The sequence below is a fragment of the Engraulis encrasicolus genome, chromosome 24 (genome assembly GCF_034702125.1).
Source record: "Engraulis encrasicolus isolate BLACKSEA-1 chromosome 24, IST_EnEncr_1.0, whole genome shotgun sequence".
Taxonomy (NCBI): Eukaryota; Metazoa; Chordata; class Actinopteri; order Clupeiformes; family Engraulidae; genus Engraulis; species Engraulis encrasicolus.
The window spans coordinates 5,213,984-5,231,696 of NC_085880.1; the positions used below are offsets into that span (position 1 = coordinate 5,213,984).

Here is a 17,713-nt window from a genome sequence, read left to right on the forward strand (position 1 = left end):
GAGGCTCATGAGCAGGCGCTCGCCCTCCTCCTGGGAGAAGTCGCCGCCGTACTGGCCCCGGCGGGAGCGCAGGTCGGCCAGGCTGCCCGTGTCCGTGTCCAGGCTGGACTCCCGGCTGGCCGTCCAGCTGCGCGTGGTGGAGGAGCCCTCCTCGCCGTCCGAGTAGGCGCCCCGAGACGAGGCCCCACGGCTGGGCACGTTGGGGCTGAGCGCCTGGGCGCTGTGGTGGTGGTGGCCCCGGTGGTGGTGGTGGCCGCCCCCGGAAGAGGAAGTGGAGGACGGGCGTTGCTGCTGGTGCTGCTGCTGCTGCAGCTGGCGCGCCGTCTCGCTGCTGAACGAGGTGCGGTTGACCAGCGTGCCCTCGCTGGACGGCGCCATCTTCTCCACGAACATGCGCTGCCAGTTGGACAGCAGGTCCTCCTCGGAGCTGCCCGAGCTGGCGAAGGCGGAGGGGGGCTGCGGCGGGCTGCTGAAGGGGCTGGACTGGCTGGAGGAGTGGGAGTGGGAGTGGGGGTCCTCGCGGTCCGCAGCGGTGGGGGTGGTGGCGGAGGTGTGGTGGTGGTGATGGCCGTACGACGTAGGGTCGCCGTGGTGGTGGTGGTGGTGGCGAGGCGGTGTGACGGCCTGCCGGTGACGCGGCTGATGGTGGCTGCTGCTGGCACTGCCACCGCCACCGCCACCCCCGGAAGACGAGGAGGCGCCAGACCTCCAGCCCCCGCCCCCTTCGGAGACGGCAGGGCTGCCCGGGGAGCCACGCTGCTGCTGCCGTTCGCTAGCCGCCGCCGCCACCGCCTCCTCCTCGCTCTGCACCAGGCTGAGGCTGATGGCCTGCCGCGTGGCGTAGGTGCAGTTGGGTAGCGGGCTGTTCTTGGGGATCTTCACCTTGTCGTCCGAGGAGAACTCGATGACCTTGCGGCCCGGGTAGAGGGCGTGGGCCGGCGGGGCGGGCGCCGGATACGGGTTCAGCTTCTCGAACAGGGCCGTGCCTTGCTGCTCTTCCCCTCCTCCAGCTCCTCCCGTCGGGCCCTCCAGGCTGCCCTGTCGCCGGCACGAGCCGTTCAGGTGCTGCGAGTCCGTCGCGCCTCCTCCTCCTCCCGGTGCCTGCAGGGGGCGCCCCCCGGCCGCGTGGCCCGGCCCACCGTTCTCGTACCCGGCTCCGGCACCACCGGCGGCGCCGTTGTCCGCAGGGCCCGTCATGTCCACGTGGACGAAGACGTCCTCGGCCACGGGCCGGCCGGCGCCGCTGCTGGACTGGGCCGAGTTGAGCACCAGCGGCTCGGGCTTCTCCAGGACGCGGGCGATGACCGAGGTGGGCACCACGTCGGCGGGCGTGAGGCTGAGGGAGTCGGGGTCCTGGGGTCCCCCTGCGCCCCCTGGTGGGGTTCCACCGCCGCCACTGCTGCCCGTCTGGGAGGAGCGCTCGGGCAGGGAACTCTTCATGTGCTTATTCACCATCTCCTGCAGCTCGGACGGCAACTGGAGAAAACAAACACACACAAGAACACACACACACACACACACAGGGACACACACACAGGGACGCACACGCACACGCACACGCACACGCACACGCACACACAAAGGGACACACACAGGAACACACACACAAAGGGACACACACACACACACAGGAACACACACACAGGAACACACACACAGGGACATACACAAACACACACACAGGGACACACACACACACACACACACACACACACACGGACACACACACACACAAACACACAAAACCGTGACAATTTTCACAAGTCAAAACACAGGAGGACAGTGTAAGGTGTTATTGCAGCTAAAAGGAAGGTGCACTGTTTGTCATTGATTTGAAAAATTCCCTGTATTACTGTCTACTCACAGTTTCTAAAACACCTTATTATGTGTTCAGATTGAAAAAGAACCATTACAAAGTAGTATAGTATATTCACACCAACTGTATCAGGTCAGCAAATAATCCCCTTGCATACACATTGTATTTATCGTGTGTGTGTGTGTGTGTGTGTGTGTGTGTGTGTGTGTGTGTGTGTGTGTGTGTGTGTGTGTGTGTGTGTGTGTGTGTGTGTGTGTGTGTGTCAAGGTGTCGCAGCACATGATTTGTCTTCTGGTACAATTTCATGAGATCAACAAAATAACATGGCGTAACGATCTTAAAATAAGACCACTTTTAATGTTTAGACTAAATTAAGTCGACATTCAACTGGCCTGATAGCATTTATGAAATGAAACAAAGATTTTAACAGACACCTTACTTTATGCCTTTATAAGAGGGCTACGTACTACTTAAAGAATTTTAACAAAACATCTTTACACAATGTTACTTTAACTTACTACACATGACGACTACGTGCTACACATGACAAAGTGGTTAGCTGCTAGCCGCTAAGGGTAGCATGCAATCGGACAGTTGGGTGCAGGAATAGGTCTTTTGGTCAGTTGATGTTTCTTTATTGTAGAATTCTCCTTTGGCCAGGTGCGTAGGAGTGGAACCCCTACAGTAGGTCACCAACGATACAAACAAGAAAGCTCCCACATGCTGTTCACATTTGCAGCGTTTACTTGCAACATTTCGGTCTAATGATTGGGTTGAATTGCTTGAAGAGGGTCAATAGAACGAAACGTTGCAAGTAAACACGCTTTCTTGTCTCTATATCGGTCCGTTGTGATTTGCCAGCCTTTGCTCTGCTCCTCTGGCCGAGTGTTTTGGAAGGATTTGGAAGCCTAACAGCTGCTAGGCTTCAAATTAAGGTTCCCTTTAATGGATTATTCGTGACGTGGGACGGTTCATTTTTTTCAATTAGGTATTTGTTACAGCACAGCTAATTCATTCATTATGAATACTTAACTACACAACGTCTATTACGGCATGAACTAATTCGTGACATAATTTCAAGACCAGGACCCGGAGGTAAAATCATCTCTTTAAGTACTAAGATGCCAGACTAATTATGTTTTAAATGCTGGTGGAATTAATGTGATGGTTAATGAAGGGAACTTAATTGCGGAGCATTATCCACTGACCACACACACGCATAGTCAGCGGCGGTGTTGAGAGTATGACTACCAAAAACTAAAGGAAAACGAAAGGAGAAGGAAGAAGAGAGGAGAAGAGAGAAGGAGGAGTGGAGCAGAGAAGAGAGGAGAGGAGCGAAAGGAGGCTTTCTATTGATCGGGCCTCAGTGGGTGCAGAAACAGCAGCTGTCTGGGCCGGGCCCGAATCAACCGGACCCAGATGTCGGTGTGCTTACTCGGGTCAGAACCAGAGGGGTCATCCCGGGTTCAGAAAGCAAAATCCCCTGCCACAAATTTGATCCAACCAACTCCGAATCAGTTGATCAAAATGAGCACTCGTGGACTAGACTAGCCTAGACTAGAGCTGTGTTGGAAGAAAACAGTGGCAGGACATTCACATTTCTGAACCTGGAAACTGACACCTCTGGTCTGAACCAATGACCATCCAGTAGCAACAAATGTCAATCAGTCTGGGAGACTGTTATTGTCAGAGTTACTCTGAGACGGGATATACAGTGCCCTCCATAATTATTGGCACCCCTGGTTGAGATGTGTTAAAAGCCTTAAAATAAATTCAGTGTTTATTGCAGAAGAATACTGTCACACTGAAAATTTTAGGAAAATGTAGCCTTCAACTCAAATGAATTGTAGGAAAATAAAAAAAATCCCTGACTAAAAAATAATTATTTTTCATTAAATCACCTGTTCCACAATTATTGGCACCCTTAACAATTCCCGGGAAATAAATATAATTGAAGCATTTCTGTCATTTCTACAGTAGTTTACAAAGTTTACCAGAGTATGTAGGAACATTTAATTAGTAATTCATCACTTCCTGTTTCCCTGGGGTATAACTATGACGTGACACCGAGGCCATTTCTCTTATCCACTCTTAAACATGGGAAAGACAAAGGAACACAGCATACAAGTGAGGCAGATGTGCGTCGACCTTCACAGGTCAGGCAGAGGCTACAAGAAGATTGCCACTCAACTGCAGCTGCCCATATCTACTGTGAGAGGAATAATTAAGAAGTTCAAAACAACTGGAACAGTGGTAAACAAGCCTGGACGAGGACCCAAGTTTATTTTGCCACCACGCACAGTGAGGAGGATGGTAAGAGAAATCAAAATATCTCCAAAGCTCACTGTTACAGAATTACAACAAATGGTAGCATCCTGGGGTCACAAAGTCTCCAAATCAACCATCAGGCGCTGTCTACACGCCAACAAGCTGTTTGGGAGGCATGCACGGAGAAAACCTTTCCTCACCCACAATCATAAACGCAAACGTCTGGAGTTCGCCCAGCAGTATTGGGGCTTCAACTGGGACCGTGTGCTTTGGTCAGATGAGACCAAGATTGAGCTTTTTGGCAACAAACACTCTAAGTGGGTCTGGCGTGCCACGAAAGATGCGCATGCTGAAAAGCACCTCATACCCACTGTGAAGTATGGGGGTGGGTCAGTGATGCTGTGGGGCTGTTTCGCTTCCAAAGGCCCTGGGAAGCTTGTTAGGGTGCATGGCATCATGAATGCTTTGAAATACCAGGACATTTTAAATCAAAATCTGTTGCCCTCTGCCAAAAAGCTGAAGATGGGTCGTCACTGGGTCTTTCAGCAAGACAATGACCCTAAACATATGGCCTAATCTACACAGAAATAGTTAACCAGACACAAAATCAAGCTCCTCCCATGGCCATCTCAGTCCCCAGACCTCAACCCCATTGAGAACCTGTGGGGTGAGCTGAAGAGGAGAGTACAGAGGAGAGGACCCAGGTCTCTGGATGATTTAGAGAGATTCTGCAAAGAGGAATGGCTGAAGATCCCTCTTTCTGTCTTTTCCCATCTTGTGAAACATTATAGGAGAAGATTAGGTGCTGTTTTGTTGGCAAAAGGGGGTTGTACAAAATATTAACAACAGGGGTGCTAATAATTGTGACACACATTATTTGATGTCAAATAATTATTTCTTTATGTGGGATTTTTTCCCCACTGAATAAATGCACTTGTATTGAAGGTTGGATTTTTCTCTTTTTTTCCATTAAGGTCCCATATTATTTAGAGAAAAATCATAATAATTGGAAGCTAAAAAACACATCTCAACCAGGGGTGCCAATAATAATGGAGGGCACTGTATGTAGTATATGCCCAATGACGTATATACTATAAAATAACTAGAGATGCATCATTGTATATGCCTGAAAACTGGTCTCAGGACAGACTGAGGCTCGAACTTGCCCTTATGTTGTCAACAGGGGGAGAATAAAAAGAGGTGGGGGGAGGGAGGAAACAGAAAAAGCTCACCTCAAAACGAAACTACTGCTCGAGGAGGGGCGAGAAAGCAAAAGAAAGAAAGAGAGAGAGAGAGTAAAGAAATAAAAGACTGGCGCCTAGGGCCTTACAGTAAAAATGACCTGATAGGCTTGCAAAGGTATAAAAACCAGGGGTAGAAACATAATGTCTTGCCTTTTCTTCATATTTATGCCCATATAATTAAACCAATTAAGCTCATCTAACTAGGATCAGGTGGATGAAGGAATTGGCAGGACCAATTATGTGGCAAGAATCTTCCTTTCTGAACCCAGGATATCAAACACTGAAGGCATGGTGAGGTTTCCTTGGCTAAACATGTATATAGACGGATGGACGGATGGACGGATGGATGGATGGATGGATGGATGGATGGATGGATGTATGGATGGATGGATGGATGGATGTACGGATGGATGGATGATTGGCGGGGATGGGGGCATGTCAGGGTCGCCGTGGCTATTGATTGGTGGAAAATGGGCATAGGAAGTTAGTGATTGGGGCTGTCCGATGATGCCCCATGGAGACCCTGTGGGCGAAAGGCTGCCCACTAACCCCTAAACTTCAGCTGGGGGTCAGGGGTCATGGGTGGGGGTGTGGGGCCTGGGCATGGGGTTGGGGGGGTTGAGGGACGTACTCAATGCCCATGTCATCTGCTGGAGATTTACATACTGATTTAAGACTGTAGTAGGGTACCTCCAGGGATTGACAATCACACACGTGAACACAAACAAGATGAGAGACACACACACACACACACACACACACACACACACACACACACACACACTCAAACACACACACACACACACATTCAAACACACACGCACACGCACACGCACACGCACAAGCTTTGCCCTCATATCACCGCAGTTTGTCTTAATTTCTGTGCTGCTGATGATGAACACCCAAGAGAACTGCCCACTAATACTGTACACACAAGCTTTGGGCTCATATCACTGCTGTTTGCCTTTATTTCTGTGCTGAGGAAACTACCCACTGATACTGTACAGCTGACCAACAGTGTCAGAAGGTGGGTATGGTGTGCCATTCGTTGTTTTCAAGACATCACTCTTATATAAGTCCCTTCTCCATTCCTTGGAGAGTTGTGAAATGTGTTCGACAAAAGTGCCATTGCCAGTTTCCTTACTGCATTCGTTTACCTTATGTTCACAGTCATACGCATTTCCACTGCTCGGGTCCGTAGATTTTCATTTGGTTTAGCGAGTGTTCTTCTCGTTTTTCTGGCTCAGTTGCATAATTACCTCCATATGTTGTTGACTTTCAACAATTGCAGTCTCTTTGAAAACCAAGGAGGTTTAGTTTAACAACTGACTGCGAGGAGCCATCCACCGAAAGACCACGGCAGAGAGAGTAGTATAGAGTAGTATAGAGAGATATACTTAAAGAATCTCTGACCACGGTGTGCCACTCGAATGAGCAAAAACGTCACCTTGCCAAGTCTGTGAGGTATTGCAGTGTAAAACATTGCAGCCAGTAGGTTGGCTGGCAGGTCTGAAACCGATTTACTTTTTGGAGGCTTTGCATGCACGAAAGAAAGGTCTGTTGACCTTTTCATTGTTCCATTCAATTTCAGTGAGATTTGTAAATAAGCTGTGTTCCTAGAACTTATTTCTGTCACACGCTGAATTGCCCGCATACAGTCTCCAGTATGTGTGATATCATTTGAAATGAAGCATCCCAAACTAATCCGCCCTCTCTCCTTGCCTTCATGTGTCTGCAAGAGAGAAGGGCATGAGCAGGATGTTATTTCTCTACAGGGCCTTACAGAAGTAGTGAGATTTCTCCCATGAGCCTGCAAAGTGCAGAGCCAATCAGCCTACACTCATGATGTACTGATAGGCCAGAGATACACAGGGGACCTCATCTAACACACACACACACACGCACACACACACACACACACACACACACACACACACACACACACACACACACACACACACACACACACACACACACACACACACACACACACACACACACACACACACACACACACAAACACACACACACACACCAGAAATTCCTGTAACCATGGTTATCTGTTTATTTCCCTGAAGATGCCTAACCGCCATCAATAGTGATGCTTGTCCTCTCACTGTCTTTACTGCAGGACTCTAGGGAGAACTGCCACACACACATACAGACAAAATCCAGAGATCCCCACAATAATGACTATCTGTCTATTTCCCTGAAGATGCCTAACCTTCATCTACAGTGACGCTTGTCCTCGCACTGTCTTTCCTACAGGACTCTAGGGAGAACACACACACAAACACACACACACACACACACACACACACACACACACACACACACACACACACACACACACACACACACACACACACACACACACACACACACACACGCACACGCACACGCACACACACGCACACGCACACATAGACAGGCAGACAGACAGACACACAGACAGATGGGGCCTGTGTCGGAAGCATAGCAGTGTGTATTATCTCAGTTGTAAGGCAAACACCTAAAAATATCTCATTGTTTTCTCTGTGCTTTGTGTGAAATCTGCTACGGCTTTTTCGGCATGCCTTTCCCAAAAGTCCGGTGAGTCAACCAAACACATACTGACGTGACGCGAAAACAGACCCAGACACAGACACACACACAGACACACAAACACACTGTTCTAAAAATATATGCATTAGTGGGGATGTTCCTTGTGCTACTCCTCAAGGGTGGTGTTACATAGAACTAGACTGTGAGTTCCAGACATGGCCAATCTCAATACTTCTTTATAAGCTGCTGAAGATCTTGAACGGGGAGCAGAAAATAATGTTGGCGTGGGGGAATACTAAGACCCTTGGTTTCAATCGTTGGACAGTTTTACTTGAGCCACCTTGACCAGAACCATCCTCTCTGTTAGTGTGGCAGAGAACCGTGCGGGTGCCCGTTCCCGCACCTGATCTCGAACCGAGTGGTTGGAAACCCGAAAGTTAGTTCGTGTTGTGAACTGAAAAATATTCTCTGTAAACTGTGCCGACAACATGGATGTCCGCAGGCTCATCCGGATGACGCACAGTCACATGCAAAACAAGTATAGAGCAGGAGGTTCGCAGATAAACAGTTTGATTCCGAATGTAACTGGTGTGGGAACGGGCACCAGCACTGCTCTCGCCGGCCTGAAAACAGCATGCGTCTCGCACTCGTTCGGTGGCTGATTAGAACGCCTCTCCCACCAAAAGAACACATGAATGGAATGCACCCGGTGTTGGATGTTTTTTTCTTTTCTTTTTTTAACAATGGGCTCTGTCTCTTTTTGGCCAGACCAACTCCCCTTTCCCCGCACTTTCTTTCTTTCTTTCTCTCTCGCTCAATCTCTCTCTCTCATTTCTCCACGCGTGCCACTGTGGATTGCAAAACACATTCAGATTTTTAAAGGAAGCCCCTAAGATGTACGCAGGCAGAAAGCAGAAGAGATTGTGTGTGTATGTGTGTGTGTGTATGTGTGTGTGTGTGTATGTGTGTGTGTGTGTGTGTGTGTGTGTGTGTGTGTGTGTGTGTGTGTGTGTGTGTGTGTGTGTGTGTGCATGTGTGTGTGCATGTGTGTGTGTGTGTGTGTGTGTGTGTGTGTGTGTGTGTGTGTGTGTGTGTGTGTGTGTGTGTGGTGTTGTTGTTGTTGTTGTTGTGTGTGCCTGCAGGCGATTACTTACGTCAGCAAACTTGTGGTTTCGGAAGTGAGACTTGTTGCACTTGAGGAGCTGCACAGCCAAATTACAGTCCTGCCGATAGCGCTCCTGTAGCAGGAAGGAGAGAGAGAGAGAGAGAGAGAGAGAGAGAGAGAGAGAGAGAGAGAGAGAGAAAGAAAGTAAAAGGAGGAAAGGAAGAAGAAGAGGTGATGGGGAAGAGAGTTGGAGAAGGGGAGGAAGAGGGAGAGAATCAGGAAGAGTGAGGAAGAGTGTGAAATAGCGAATTTGAGGAAGAAGAAGAGATAAGAGAATAAGACGAGAATTAACAGGAGTAAAGAAGGGAGAAAATATCCGGATGAAGAAGGGGAGGGGGATGGAGAGAACATGGCATTTACTAATGTAAGCTGAAGGAACCTTTACAATGTGGTGGACGACATCCAAACCAAATCCTCCTCTCTCTCTCTATCTCTCTCCTCCCCCTGTGTGTGTGTGCGTGCGTGCGTGCGTGTCTGACAGCAAGAGAGAGAGTAAAGCTTGAGAGCTTAACAGAGACATTTGGAGTAAAATGTCGGTAAGCTAATCAACAAATACGTTTTCCAAAACTCTCTCAAGGCAGTTTGCCAGTTTGCAAAATAAAAGCTTGCCAGCACAACACAAATATTTAGCTACTTATCTTGTTGGTAGCACATGCACACAAACATATATTACACAGCCATTTACCATACACGCATAAATCCATGAAAACACACACACACACACACACCACACACCCATGCTCACACAAAAACAAATCGATAGACACACACACACACACACGCTCATGAGCACCCATGCACACGCACATGCACACAAAAGTGCACACACGCACCCGCGTCCACACACAGCCACAGACGCATACACGTATACGTACAGACAGACAGACAGACAGACACATTCACAGGCCTATAGAAAAATGCACAAACATGTCAATAAAGACACAGATACAGTGCACACAAACACATACAAATAAATCCATACATACAGTGGACATACTCGCACGCACAAAAGCACACGCGCGCACACACACGCACAGCACACACACACACACACACACACGCACAGCACACACACACACACACACAGCTATACAAAAGACAAAGAAACGTATGCACACACACGCACGCACCCGAACACACACACACACACACACACACACACACACACACACACACACACACACACACACGAGTACACAAAATAGAAACAGGCACGCACACGCACACGCACACACAGGCCTGTACTCACATTGAGCTCCTCCAGCTTGTCGATGGTGTTCTTGGCATCCAGCAGCTTATTGGTCAGCTCCACAATCTCCTGATCCATCGTCTTCTTGTCCCGCTCCACCTTACGCAACTACACACACACACACACACACACAAACATGTCAACAACACATGTACTGATTGTGTGTGTGTGTGTGTGTGTGTGTGTGTGTGTGTGTGTGTGTGTGTGTGTGTGAGAGAGAGTGTTTGTGTTAGAGAGAGACAGAGCAAGAGAGAGAGAGAGAGAATAAAGAGGGTAGAAAGAGGGACAGACACAGAGAGAGAGAGAGAGACAGACAGACAGACAGACAGAGAGACAGACAGGCAGGCAATCCCAACTCCTTCCCTCTCCTCAACAGCTATATGGGTAACACTATGTGCTATCTACCTCTTCGTATTATCTAACTTTTCCTCTATCTATTCATCGCTCTACGCGAAGATCCTTTATTTCCTCTATCTGAAATCTATTCATCCGTCACCACACTCCTTCATTTCTGTCTCTGTGTCCCAAACCTCAAATCTTTAACCCTCTGTATCTCTCCATCTCTGGCTGTCTTTTGTTCCCTCAACTTTAATCTAGTCTTTAACTTTTTTCACTCTTCTTCCATTCAGTCATCTCTTTCTTGTTTTGCACACGAACACATACAAACACACGTACGCACACACACGTACGTACGCACGCACGCACGCACACACGCACACACAAAAACGCACATGCACACGCACACACACACTTTCCCTTCCTCTCCCCCTGTGGCTGTTTTGTTTTGTTTACTAAAATCCCATTTGTGGCTGGAGCATTTAGACATGCAGACAGGCAGTGGCAGTGGATTAGGTCCCGTGCCTCGTGCCAGCCATGAGATTGTCCCCTAAACACTAAAGAATTGGGTCCCCCCTGCCTCCGAAATGCCATTATGCAGATTGGGCCTTAAAAATAAACAACACACACATGCACATACACACACACACAAACACAGCGCAGAAAGACATTGTTGGATGTCAGCTCTCTGGGTACGCTACGCGAACCCACGCACGCAGGCAAGCACGCACGCGAGGGGAGAATATTAACGGCCCCTCAATTAATGTGTGCGTGCAGGGAGCGAATTAAAATGCCACCGTCGTTACAACTGCACAACAGCAACAACCCTCAATCTAGGCACTAACGGCTCCGCAGTCCCCCTGCTCCCTAGCAAACTGACAGGGCTGTTATGCGTGATTATTATCTGGACTGATCGGGCTGGGACTTATGATCGTGGTAAGTCGTATACCCACGTAGCACCGATAGGCCCCACGTCACATAACAAGCCCCTAGTCTAGTAGACAGGCGAGGCCACGCCGCGGCAGAGCCATTGAGGGGGGAGCTGTATTATTTATCTGATAGTAATAATTACAGGGGCTATAAAAAGTCTACACACCCCTGTTCAAATGTCAGGTTTTTGTGAAGTAAAAAAATTACAGAAGGTCAAATCATTTCACAACTGTTCCCACCTTTAATCTGAACCATGAACCTGTACAATGTAATTGAGAAACAAACTCAAAGCTTTAAAGGGTGTGCCTTAGGGGTGTGCATATTTATTCACCCATTCCATCCCCCTTTCACCCATTTCATCCCTTGGAAGCTTTAAGAGTGTTTTTCAATTGCACTTGTCTTTCAAGCACACCTGGTATTCGAACAGGGGTGTGTAGACTTTTTATAGGCACTGTATACTAAACAACAATAATTCTCGGCCCCAGGCTACATGAACAAGACCCTCGTCTGAGGTCCGGTGAGACATGCAATGAGAAGGGGAGGAACTGTGCTCCTGGCATTAATAATACTGTATATTAAACAACAATAATGTTAATGTGTTTATGTCTGATCACAAAAGTATAGCCATGTATTACAGATAGGCCCAAAGGGGTCTGCGCTCTCCCTAACACTTTGGGATGATGCTTAAACGAGCATGCACGCACACACACAGGCGTATATGTGCACACAGGCCTGTTCTTGTGCCTGCCTTTGCTCAGACACACAAACGCACGCACACACGCACGCACGCACGCACACAGGGGGTGCTATGGCAACTGGTGTTCTGGCAGCTGGCCAAATTACCTGCCAGGAAGAGAAGAAGGAAAAGAGACACAGAGGGAGACAGAGAGGAAAAAGAGACAGATCAGAGACAGGCAGGTAGATAAAGAAAGACAGCAGGAAATAAGAGGCAAAGGTGAAAATAAAGAGAGACAAAACAAGATAAAAGGAGGCAGGGGTGGGGGTAAATGGGCAAAAGAAAACAGAAAAGTGATATGGACAGATAAAGATAGACAGGAGAGAAATAAGAGAAATAAAAGGTGAAGAAAAAGAGACAGAGGGTGAAATAATAAGAGGGTTAAGGAGGTTAGTCTGACATTTGAGAGAGAGAGACAGAGAGAGAGAGAGAGCGTGCGAGCGAGAGAGAGAGAGCGTGCGAGCGAGAGAGAGAGAGAGAGAGAGAGAGCGAGAGCAGACATTTGAAAATGACAGTGGACTGCAGACTTAAAATGTTACACTCATCCACTGTGATAGCTGTTGAGACCTTGTGCTACCCCACCGCACCATGACCCCCCCTCCCCACACACACACACGCACACACACCCACCCCCCAACACCACACAGAAACATCTCACATGTACTACCACATTGCATTGTCCACATTTTCACCTGGAGCAATTGGCAGTTTTGGCTGGGGAGTTGATATTTTGTCCTGACTTGTCTCTCTAGCACTTCAGGAGAGGGACCCCTTTGTATGGCTGTCTGACTGGGTGTCTGTCTGTCTGACTCTGAGCCAGGTACACTACTGCTTCGGAGGCTGCCTGTGCCTGTCGGTCTATCTATCATGTGTGATTGTCTGTCTGTGTGTGTGTGTGTGTGTGTGTGTGTGTGTGTGTGTGTGTGTGTGTGTGTGTGTGTGTGTGTGTGTGTGTGTGTGTGTGTGTGTGTGTGTGTGTGTGTGTGTGTGTGTGTGTGTGCGTGCCCATGTCCGCGTGTGTGTGCGAATGCACGCGTCCCCCTTCGTCGTGTGCTGATGTTTGTTGTTTGTTGGTGTGTTTGATGAAGTCAGGCCATTAGCAGCTTGGAGCTCTGACCAGGCAAACAATCAAACACACACACACACACACACACACACACACACACACACACACACACACACACACACACACACACACACACACACACACACACACACACACACACACACACACACACACACACACACGCTTGTGCAGAGAGAGCCAGGACTCCAATGGACTACACACAGCAGCGGTAGCAGCAGCAGCAGCAGCAGCAGCAGCGGCAGTAGCATAAGCAGTAACTGCAATCTGTGTGCAGATCCAAACAATCAAAGCGACCAGAGCATTGAATTACCGCTGCAGCACCGGCGTGGAGATGAGGAGCGGAGAGAGAGAGAGAGGAGTTGGCAACGCTCACCAGCTTTCACCTTCACGTTTGTGACAATCCCGTAATAAATGCCCTTGTAATGTATCCACACTTGCCAAATATCAAAACTTTTGCTCCCAAGCCCAGTTATACGCTTTAAAGAGTAACTTCTGCCAATTTCAATATGCTGCTGTATTGCTCACACTACCCTTGACTTGTCAGTGCCCGGTGATACTGCATTTTTCGGTTCAGCCATTTCAGGGATCTGAGCTATTCTAATGGGGGAAAATTTTGTTGACATTAAAACCCTTCTTAACATAGGCTCACTCCAAATATTACATCGCTGTTGTATTGCTGCTTGCTAGTTGTCTGCTAATGTTGCACAATCTTTTGGATGTTATTGGGCATAAATGTTTTCTTCAAATGTAAACAAACTCTGCCCCCATTACAATGACCAGGAACTCGGAAAAGGCTGAAAAAAAATAAATAAAAAAAAATCTCAGGTACTGACAAGTCCAGGGTAGTGTGAGCAATGCATGTCGAAATTGGCAGAAGTTATCCTTTAAATACACTTTGGACACAGCTACAGACCGAATTAGCCCGGCGTCAAGTAAACCAGCTAGCTCAGGATGCTAGACCATCTAGCTCTAAACACATGTCACAGCTACAGTAGGGCGAAACACTAACACCAAGTTGCAGTCCTACAACAGGTCTTTGAGTTAACTAGGCTAGCTCTGTGTGTACACATCTAGGTTACAAATAGGCTAGTTTTAGCTAACTACACAGTTAAAACTACACACTTAATTGCTCCGCTTTGTTGTCTGAATTGCCTTGTCAATTCTTAGTTGAAACAGCACAGCCCACACTGGCAAGAGTGCAATAGAGTACAGTATGGCTCTGGCTGAATAACGCAGCCTGACACATTGAGTCAAGCACAATTGCATGGTTTAGTATAGCTTATTATAGCACAGCTCAAAATAACATGGCAAGGACTACAGCTGTCAGCACATTATACAGCCATGCACAGCCTAGCATACGAGAGCATGACAAAACATGGCAGTTCTTAGCACAGCAGAAAAAAACAAAGCAGTAGCCTACAGCGTAGCATAGCACAGTTACATAGAGAGGCATAACCGGACAGAGCAGAGCAAAGTACAGCACAGCACACATATGGTAACATTCCAGAGTACAAACTCGACTAGGTTAGCACAGCGAATGCTAATACATAGCAGCGATGCTAGCGAGTACTAGAGCGAGGTCGGATGGGAATTGTAAACAGAAGAGGTGGGAAGCGGGTGACACTGAAAGCCACTGTAAAGGAATGTATGATACTTCTAAGGAGGAGGAGGAGGAGGAGGAGGAAGAGAACAGCGAATGAATGCATGGAAATGGATGGGGGCGGATGGAGTGATGAAAAGAATAATAGACAGAGAGAAAGAGTGTGGGAGAGATGAAGAATGAGAAACGCAACTGCATAGACCCAAGTTTGACTGATGGCGGCCTGGTGGTGGTAAGTGATGGTAGTGACGACCGGAGGACAGGGCAGCATGAAAAGGAGGGATTAAAAAGAAAGAGGAAGAGAGGGAGAGAGAAAAAGAGAGAAATGGAGAGAACAATGAGAAAACCGGGAGAGAGTGAGTATGGCATACATAGATAAACACATACAAATACATAACATGCGTGCATTGTACAGTACAAAGTACATGAAAACACACAGACACACATACACAGACTCTCTCATAAGGACTCTCTCTCTCTCTCTTTCTCGCAAAACATAAGGACATAAATACTTTCTCTCTCAAACACACACAATGTACAAAGAGACGCACGCACGAACGCAAACGCACACGCAAAAGCACGCGCACACACACGCACACACACACACCAAACAATGTATGAATGAGAATGGGGTGAGAGAAACACATCACATGACTAGAAGAGCTCAGAGCTGAAGCTCAAACCAAAACCTCAGAAGTTGAGTTATTAAAGGAAACACAATCAATCTGATACGAATCGCGAATCTATTCTATAAATAGATGTGTGACAGAATAGCTACTATTTTTGTCCTGTAATTATTATTCGTCACAACGGGGAACTTAAAAATAGTCCTGTCGAAAACAATCAAGTCTAAAACTGTGTGTGTACTACTGTACCATACATGTTTTTTTATGTTTTCCTTGTGAAAAAGCTTCTCATATTGCTATAGCTGTGTTAAGGTCATGATACACATAACAGGTCAACATTTTGAGCAATGTGCTGTGCAACGAGATTGGCTCTTAATTTTACGATAAAAAATGATTGAGAAAATGTTTCTACTGCTGACCGAAGTTCTCCTGATGAAGTGCAAAGAGAAATGAGAAATTGTCCAAAAAAAGAAAATCTCACAGCATCATTCCCCAAACATGTTGCTCAAAAAGTGGCTTAGTGTATTACCATCACCTTTAGTGGGTGTCCAATGCTTCTGTCAGCTTAGGGCTTAAGTACCAACAGCAAATTCACACATTTCACTCTTCACTCTGACTTAATTTATTCAGTCTCGCGGCTGGGCTGGCGGAATGTCCCCCCCACACACGGCTAACAGATGTTCTCTAACCTCCACGGGCGTTGGGTCCTGACATCTACGGTGTGGTGGCAGGTGCGGACACTCGGGGGGAGTGTTCCACCTTTGCACCTTTGCCAGGGTGAAAAAAAAACGTGGCATCTGCATAGCCGACTAAAGCCTCAAACTCCACTAAAGCCTACGCTTGATCCCCAATGCCTGCAGAGGTGCATCATCCTAACCCATTAAAGAGTCTTATCCATAACGATATGTCTCTTTAAAATGTAAACAACAGCAACAAAAAACAGGATTTTACTGTGACAGTCCTAAAATGTACTTCCTTCTCTAGCCCATTTTAGCCTGATGATGCGTATGCGTTGTTTGATCTTTGGCGCCTGGAGCAACATATACACTGCATTCAGGCTTCTTTTTTTTTTAAAATAAAAAAATGTGGGTATGTTAGAGCTGAATGGATACATTCTAATGCAAGATGAGGGCATCTTTTCCAAAAAGGGCTTAGTCATTCAGCAGATGTTTTTTTTGCTGGTGCCTTAGGCAAAAATGGGCTGAGACAAGGCTCAGAGACGAGCAAAGCACTCAGGATATTTTATATTTTTTTATACTTATTTATTTATTTACTCAATCATTCATTGCGGTGTATACAAATGACTGACGTTTCAACCCTGTGCGCAGTGTCAAAATGTCTAAACCTTAAAGAGCATGCCAAACCTCACGTTTTGATTCTTCCATCCTGCACTTTAGCAACACAAGAGACAACAGCACAAGCAACATCCCTCTTATTTAGTTATTTATTTTACACTTTAAGTCAAGTCAAGTCAAGTTTATTGTCAATTTCTTTACATGCACTGGTCATACAAAGAATTTGAAATTGCGTTTCTTGCTCTCCCATGCAGACATAGACTAATCTAGGTAAGGACATAGACAGTATAGACATAGACAGTACTCATACATGGACATAGACAGTATGGACGTAGACATTGCTCATACAGACATTTAAAGTGCAAGACTGGACAACAGAAGACTTGTAGAGAACATACATTAAGAGGAGGTATTTTGTTGTTCTTTTTCTAAAAGTCCTTTATAGCGTTCTGACATAGTAATAGTAGCATTTGAAGAAATAAATAATTAAAAAAGGTTTTTGTTAAATACACCAGCAGCAGTATGTGTGTGTGTGTGTGTGTTTGTATGTGTTTTTTGTGTGTGTGTGTGTGTGTGTGTGTGTGTGTGTGTGTGTGTGTGTGTGTGTGTGTGTGTGTGTGTGTGTGTGTGTGTGTGTGTGTGTGTGTGTGTGTGTGTGAAAGTGCGGTGTGCGTCTGTGTGTGTGTACCTGTGTATGTGTGTGTGTGTGTGTGTGTGTGTGTGTGTATGTGTGTGAGTATGAGTTGTGTGTCAGTGTGTGTATGTTTGGGTTTAGTGCAGAAAGTGCAGTGTGCTTGTGTGTGAGTGTGTGTGTGTG

The 17,713-nt window shown here is 47.1% G+C and overlaps 1 protein-coding gene across 3 annotated transcripts in view; it reads right to left on the bottom strand.

Moving 5' to 3' along the window:
- The window catches only part of tjap1 (tight junction associated protein 1 (peripheral)), a 155,016-nt gene that overhangs the window by 4,648 nt on the left and 132,655 nt on the right, over positions 1–17,713 (bottom strand). For all 3 annotated transcript variants that reach the window (XM_063191583.1, XM_063191585.1, XM_063191584.1), the window contains exons 8-10: positions 10,287–10,394; positions 9,027–9,110; positions 1–1,476 (exon numbers count right to left, since the gene is read on the bottom strand). The exon at positions 1–1,476 is cut by the window's left edge and continues 4,648 nt beyond it. In XM_063191583.1, the coding sequence (XP_063047653.1) occupies positions 1–1,476; positions 9,027–9,110; positions 10,287–10,394 (1,668 nt within the window). The remainder of the gene's footprint in view (positions 1,477–9,026; positions 9,111–10,286; positions 10,395–17,713) is intronic.